Source organism: Cucurbita moschata, unplaced genomic scaffold (genome assembly GCF_002738365.1).
Source record: "Cucurbita moschata cultivar Rifu unplaced genomic scaffold, Cmos_1.0 Cmo_Scf00024, whole genome shotgun sequence".
In the NCBI taxonomy this organism is placed as follows: domain Eukaryota; kingdom Viridiplantae; phylum Streptophyta; class Magnoliopsida; order Cucurbitales; family Cucurbitaceae; genus Cucurbita; species Cucurbita moschata.
This window is the reverse complement of record NW_019268540.1, coordinates 3231550-3238647: the sequence shown is the minus strand read 5'-3', so window position 1 is coordinate 3238647 and position 7098 is coordinate 3231550. Positions and strand designations below refer to the sequence as shown.

At 33.8% G+C, this 7098-nt stretch overlaps 1 protein-coding gene across 2 annotated transcripts; it reads left to right on the top strand.

The window, feature by feature from the left end:
• The first annotated feature begins 336 nt into the window (after nucleotides 1–336).
• Nucleotides 337–6940, top strand: LOC111461232 (protein FRA10AC1). 2 transcript variants are annotated; one of them, XM_023104751.1, is made up of 11 exons: nucleotides 337–442; nucleotides 546–613; nucleotides 1927–2008; nucleotides 2349–2432; nucleotides 3180–3219; nucleotides 3313–3358; nucleotides 3789–3847; nucleotides 4618–4685; nucleotides 5505–5588; nucleotides 5664–5722; nucleotides 6469–6940. In XM_023104751.1, exons 1-11 carry the CDS (start codon nucleotides 387–389, stop codon nucleotides 6552–6554), a joined length of 732 nt encoding a protein of 243 aa, XP_022960519.1. In that variant the 5' UTR covers nucleotides 337–386; the 3' UTR covers nucleotides 6555–6940. The 2 variants fall into 2 exon arrangements, with proteins under 2 accessions (XP_022960519.1, XP_022960520.1); XM_023104752.1 differs by lacking the exon at nucleotides 3313–3358 and having other exon boundaries at nucleotides 3794–3847.
• The last annotated feature ends 158 nt before the right edge of the window (nucleotides 6941–7098 follow it).

The following is a 7098-nucleotide window of genomic DNA, read 5'->3' as shown; positions in this document are numbered from 1 at the left end:
GGGTGGATTAGAGATCCCACATTGACGGAAGAAGAAAACGAATGCCAGTGTACTAGCTGTGGGCTTGAGCCAATACAACACGAATATTAGTATATAATATTAGTATGTTTTAATTTTTAAACTTTCGAATTTTATTTAAATTACTAAAAAAATAATAATAACAAATATTAAAATGATTTTATATAAAATTTATATAATATTTGACCAAATTTGTGTTAAATCCATTCTCTCGTGAAGTTTGGGCCCATGAATAAGCAGTAGTAAAGCCCAGCCCCGTTAGTGGCCCAAACTCATTGTTGTTTGGGCCTCGGTCCGATTCAAACGAAGAGTAGAGACGGAGCTTTGGGAGACACAAATCACGGCGAATTCCAAAGCTTGGCGCGGCCATGGCATCGTTCGGCTCCCTGAAGAACGCCATTTTCGAAAGAGAAGAGAGAAAACAGTGCGTTCTCTTGTTGTTGATCTTTCTTAACATGTCCATAGCTCATTCCCCTGGAGGTTTCTCTGTTAGTTAATTTTATTTCATATTCTTGAAAATGTTGCAGACAGTACCAGGCTCATGTACGAGGGCTCAATGCTTACGATCGCCACAAGAAGTTTATGCATGATTATGGTAAGATTTCGACTGTGTTAATCCTTACCGAACTTTTCGTTGTGCATTTTTGTGTAATTAATGAGCATTTGCGATGGAAGCGATTGGATTGATGATTGTGGCTTAATTATTCGTTGCTTTAGTAGTTTTGACCTGTGGCCTTATTTTTTCAACATGAAGAATTAGTTACTAGCGAATTTCTGCTCAGTTATGGAAGTGATTGAGAGCAATTGTTTTGGTCTGAGCTTATTCGGATTTTGTCTATCTTGATTGCAAATGGATAGAGTGACAACATGGTCATTGGTCCCTTGCTCTAAGAATTTTTAAGTAAAGTTTATCAAGTTAGCCTATAAGCTTATCAGTTGACAGACGGACGTGAAGGAAGCTTGCAAATATTGAGCCCCTTATTTGCATATCCTGGAGTCCCAAAGCAAAAGAATGATGAACAGTTTCCTTCACTAAGATGACAGGAGGCTACAGTCATCCTTACATACATTTTGATGCAAGAGATTTCTCAGCTAACCTTGAGATTAGTTCAAGTACATTAAGCATATTACAGACCTTAATTATGCCTCTCGCCTTTGGCCTTTAGCCATGATCTTCAGTAGGGTAATAAAATTTATTATTTAGAGACTAGAGTAAGTGAAAAAAAGAAAAAGAAAAAGAAAGAAAGATATCAATCCCAGGAAGGACAAATGTTTTGGTGGGGCAGGAGTGTTTGTATATGTCGGGTGAGGTAGTGAAACTTCAATGTGATTATGCAAGTCTTACCTCATTTGAGTCCTCTATTTTTAAAAATTATTTTCTTATAATTATAGATGTGGCTAAGACTAATATTCTTAAAAATGACTGAACTATGGCAGTCTGTTTTCATGCTTGTTAACATATATTTTCTCTAGGAAAGGAGAAGATTTTATATATTTGTGCGAAATGTATAGTATTAAGACTTCAAGTTGGTTTGATATCAAAGTAGGTTTTTTCTATAATTTCATGCATCTTAAAGACAGCTGATCTATTTATAAAAAGGTAGACTTCGAACCGAGACTGTATTTTGTAATTTGAACAATATGTTGGTTAGGCTCATGGATTTTCATTTTCATATTTTCTTTGTACATGGCAACCTTTTATTTTCCCAGGTTGAATATTGTAATGGAGGCACTAGACAGAGAGCACCATATCTTAAAACATTTGAAAATTATGCCAAATTCATGTCAGACAATGGACTAGCAAATAGGCATATCTTCAATTTTTTAATAGCTCCTTTGTCGTTAGTAGATGACTGGATTTTATGTAGTTATTAAGCATTTGAATTGTGTGGTCTTTATTGGTTGCAGTTCATTTCTACGGGAAAAATAAATCTAGGGAAGAAAATTTTCCTATTAAGACCGATCAAGACACCTTGAGGGAGGGCTACCGGTATGTTCCCACTATTCTTTCTATGACAGTCATGGTATAGTTCCTCACTTATGCAACATGTTATGATCAGATTAGAGGAGTTTTCAGTAGGAAATGAACTAGGTTCATACGGGTAGTGGCTTCGAAATAGTTATTTATTATGGATATTGTAAAGTTGATGAAATACTGTGAATAATGGCAACTGTATGTGAACAGTAGATTATTTCTGGAAAGATCTGTTTTGCTTCATCATAGGATGCCCATTACTTTGGTGTATACATTACGGATATTTTACACCATTCATTGATTAAAATTCTTCTTCAGTAAGTTTATAGGCTATTTTGAATTAATTGTTATTAAGGTTCATTCGTTCTGAAGAAGATGACATGGATACATCATGGGAGCAGAAGCTGGTGAAGCGATATTATGATAAGCTTTTTAAAGAGTATCCTATGTATAGCCCAATGTTATATTTTTTTGGGCTTTAGCTGTTTGTTATATAGGTTAAAATAAAAATTTAGATGTGGTTTTCTTTTCGTCTTTGATTTCTATTTGGTGGTTGAACTTTTGAACTTTAAATTTTAGTCGGTGAACTTTTTTCCACTTCTTTTTTCCGCATTTTTTTAGTAACACTTTTTTTCGGTTACTTAATATTCAAAATCTTAATTTTAGTCCTGAAGCTCTTTTTTTTAAAAAAACTTACATTTAATCTCTATGGTAAAGGTGATAACGTGAATATGATGTATATAATAAAGGGGTTACATTGCATTTCTAGAAATTTAAAGAAAGAGGATTTGAAATGAGATTGTAAAAGTTTAACGACCAAAATGAATAGTGGGTTAAAATTGAATAACCAAAATCAGAATGTTAAGAGTTAAGGGACGAAGTTAGATACTAGGTAAAAGTTTTAAGACCAAAACTACATTGAAATCTAAATAAGATACTGTGTACCATACCATTACTTGTATCTGTTAAGGTTCTCTTTTACTAGTAACTTTTGAATAGTTTTCTTTAATGTGCTTTTTAAGGGCTAAATTGCTATTAGGGAAACAGGAATAGTTAAATTTGGTTCCCTATTTAGTTACTTTATTTCCAACAATGTGCAATGCTTTTGATTTCTAGAACAAAATTAATAATATTTTTATGCCTGTGTGAGAGGAAATCAGATTTTGTTGCCTTAAATTTGTTGAAGATACTGCATAGCTGATATGACACAATACAAAAGTGGGAAGGTGAGCATATGGAATTTTCTCACTACTTCAATTTTCAGTTTCTCACTGAAATCGTCACTTGAAATATTTACTATTAAAATTTTTTCCCTATAGATTGGTCTCAGGTGGCGTGTAGAGAAGGAAGTAATGTCTGGCAAAGGTAAAAAAAAAAAAAGAAGAAAAATTATCCATTCTTTAGTAGTGTCTGCTCTCTTTACATTCATCTATTTAAAAAAAAAAAAAAACTTTTAGTATGAATTTCCATTTTCCTACTCGTTGTAAGGTTGGTTTGCCTCTTCATTTAGTATTTACTCTTAGTTTTATTTCTGTTTCTCTGGCTAATTAGTCGGTGGTCAGTAGCCTTAAAAAATTATTCACTTCTTTAAGTACCTTTTTTGTTATTTTGGATATTGGAGCTACCTCCTCTTTTTTAAACGTGCATATAGAATTGTATAAGTTGCATTTTTTTCACAATTTATCCAAAGACATTTAATAGTCGAGAAGTACACAATTTCCTCTTGGCTGTAATCTTTATCTTTTGCCTTGGCTTTGTGGTTGAGCTTTTTCTTGACCACTTTTTCTTCTGTCAGGGCAGTTCATATGCGGTAACAAGCATTGTGATGAGAAAGATGGTTTAGCAAGCTATGAGGTGAAATTAATTTACATCTAGATACTAAAACAAAATATAAAAAATGTTTTATTCAATTTATATCTAGATGCTAGCTTTAGCTAGTTTTCTACTTCAGCATATCAGAAATGATAGAGATTTTTTTTTGGACAGTGATAAACTTGATAATGTACAAATAGGAACATATTATTTGGAATTCTGGGACCAGAGGAGATATATAACAAGGATATAGTAGTTCTTAAATTGGTGCAATGAATTGAAAAGATTAAGCTCAGCATAGCGTAATAGTTTAAACTTTTTTAGTCTGGTTTTGACTTGGCTAGATGTGCTTGATCAACATTCTGTTTGGGCATGTCTGTCCTTTCTTTTTCTGCAAACTTCGAAGTACCAGCTGAACTTACTTCTACATGGTCAGATCAACATTCCGTTGTTCGACTGTAATTGTTTCTTCATGAGGCAAAAGATGGCGTATGGCTAGGGAAAGGACTTCAGAAAAAGAAAGAGACAGGCTTAAAATTTTCTTTTATAAATACAGGAACGATCATGAGATTGTAATGATGGAAATCCATGTGGTTGCAAGCTGTTAGTGCAAATGTTATTGGCATTGATGTATACAGGAAAATGCCAATTTTTTCTATTGCAATTTTATTCTTCATAATGATATCTCTAATGAGCTGGGATGTTCAAGTTTTAAATTGTTTTCTATTTGTTACAGAATTAAAATTTTAAATGATCCATGTTGGCTGCTTCTAGTTGTTACTGCAAATCTTTTTACTTCCCTGTTATTGCAGGTGAACTTTTCTTATTTTGAAGCAGGAGAAAACAAACAAGCCCTTGTAAAGCTGGTAACTTGTGAGAGGTCGGTGGCCCTTTTATACGCTAAGGTTCCCCATTCTTTTTCTTTTTCCCATCGGCGACTATGTTGTTTGTTTCAGCACTTCGATGATGTCATTATGCAATCCATGGAAGCCGTTAAAACTCCATTATACTATCAAATGCTGTTTGTTCCTAAAATGTGATTTGATCTCATTGAATATCACTCTCTTTTTAGCTGATTGAAGGACGCCTTTAGGTCCTATAACATATTGGTATTGTTTCTTTAACATTGTTTTCACAATCAAGGGCCATATGTTTGGACAAGAATTTCATTTATTCTTCTGTGGTGATTGAAGCCGAAAATTTTACAAGTTACTTTAGCATTCATAGAGGTGCAAATGATGGAATGCTGAATTAAATAAGTAATTGGAATCTGAATATATAATATCATTAAATGCAGTTCTATTAAGTCCATTTTGCATGATTTTGAATGTCATATAGCCATCTGCATTTATTTATCCGTTTTATTTCTGCTTGGATATGGTTGAATTAGTTGCTGTTTAGTTTCCATCATCCCATACTTCCATATCTTATATTTTCATCGATTGTGGTAAATATGATGTCAAATGCTAAATATAAAGCAAGCAACTATTTTCACTGTAGTAAATGTTTGTTTGGAATCTGATTTTTTTAAAAAGATGATTTGTCAAATTGGAATCTAACAATTTTCTCACCAAGCTCCCTGTTGACCAAAACCATTGTCTTCGATTCAATTTTTCTATTTTCATATTATCTCATACTTTTATTTCTTTGTAAGATTTATTTACTAATGTTTTCTACCATCTTGGATAATTTGGAATAGATGCTCAAAGAAGCTTCACTACAAGAGAAATAAAGAAAAGGAGAAACTGGAAAGGATGGAGCAAGAAATGTCCAAAAGAAAGAGGTGCTACTCAAAATTGTAAGGTGCAATTTTGTGATTGTCAAGTTTTACAGAAGCTGACTTTATATTTACTTCCAGGCCAAGTGATGACAGTTCAGATAGTGAAGATGCGGGCAGCAGAACAAGGAGGAGAAAAGGTCTGATGAAGTGCCTTTTTACACCATTACGCATGAGAGTTTTTTTTTTTACTATGTCATTAATGGTCATAAAGTGAAAGTTATATTATAGTTGCTACACAGTAACTTTTATGCTTATATTATTTGCTTTTGCGTCTTCGGTTAAGTTAAAGTGGTTGCATTTGAAGAACTTAAAAAATATCGTGCCCCTTAGAGCGTTTGTTAAACTATAGAGGGAGACCATTTACTAGGCTTGGTACCATACTGTCAGATTCATTTGATAGTGTGAAAAGTTGGGTCTGTAATTGAAATCAGAGAACCACTTCGATAATTTGTAGTATAAGGAAATATAGAAAGATACCTCAAGTAGTTAAGAGGACTCTGAAACCTCTCTTACCGACATACTCGAGCGTCCTTAGCTAATGACTTGCACTGTCAATAATTTCATTTCTTTCCTCTCAAAATAGACTAGAAACTATTGGCTAGATTGGGCAGAGGATCTTGTGGCTGAATATCAATAAAGCTCTTATTTAGAATGAACAGAAATGATAGAATTTTTCAGTACGAAGAAAGAAGCCTAGAAGCATTGTTAGACATTTCCATCTTTATAGCTTTATATAGTGTGAAGAATTTCCACCTTTTTACAACTATAGTTTAAACATTCATCCTTTTGTAACATTTCATATTATCGATGAAATTGCTTCCTATCCGAAATAAATGAATAAACCTAAGAATTTTTTGAATACCCTTTTGCCTTCTCTATGCAGGAAAGAAGGCATCAACATCATCAAGGGATCCTAAAGCTGATGATAAAGAGGACTTCGATGAATATCTGGAAGGAATGTTTCCATAATGTTGATGCCATTTTTCAAAATGTGGATGAATACGGACCTCAAGGCTACACTTCCGGTCTCCACGACTATTACTCTCAGTATCCACTTCCTTGAAACCTTTTTGAAGACGACAAATGCCTGTGGCTGTACGTATGCACTTCTTTTCTGGCAATTTATATCTTAACTTGAAACATCATGTGTGTGTGTGTGTGTTCTAATAATGGTTTAATTTTAGTCTTGTCATGGTCTATATAACTTGTTCTGTTAATGAGCTGTGAGGCATGTATTTTTGCCCAAAGCCACTAGTAGAAAGGCTCATACTTTCCCTTGGGAATGAAATGGGCAAAACTGAAAAACCAACCCCACTCGACTCAAACGATAAAATGAACATTTGTTGATCGATTTAGTCTCCCATCTATTCAATGTTCATTCTCTGCCCCCCTTTTGACCATCGTCTCCCTCACTATCACCAACAACCCTTTTCGTTTCGATTGGATTGACCTTTGTTAGCTTCCTCGGATGAACTTCATGACTGATTGAGATTGCTTACTCCTAAGAGGACTT

Coding starts and splice junctions, on each gene's coding strand:
- LOC111461232 (XM_023104751.1), top strand. CDS start 387: ATGGCATCGTTCGGCTCCCTGAAGAACGCCATTTTCGAAAGAGAAGAG. Junction 443..545: donor GAAAGAGAAGAGAGAAAACA/GTGCGTTCTCTT, acceptor AAAATGTTGCAG/ACAGTACCAGGCTCATGTAC. Junction 3,359..3,788: donor GGAAGTAATGTCTGGCAAAG/GTAAAAAAAAAA, acceptor TTCTTCTGTCAG/GGCAGTTCATATGCGGTAAC.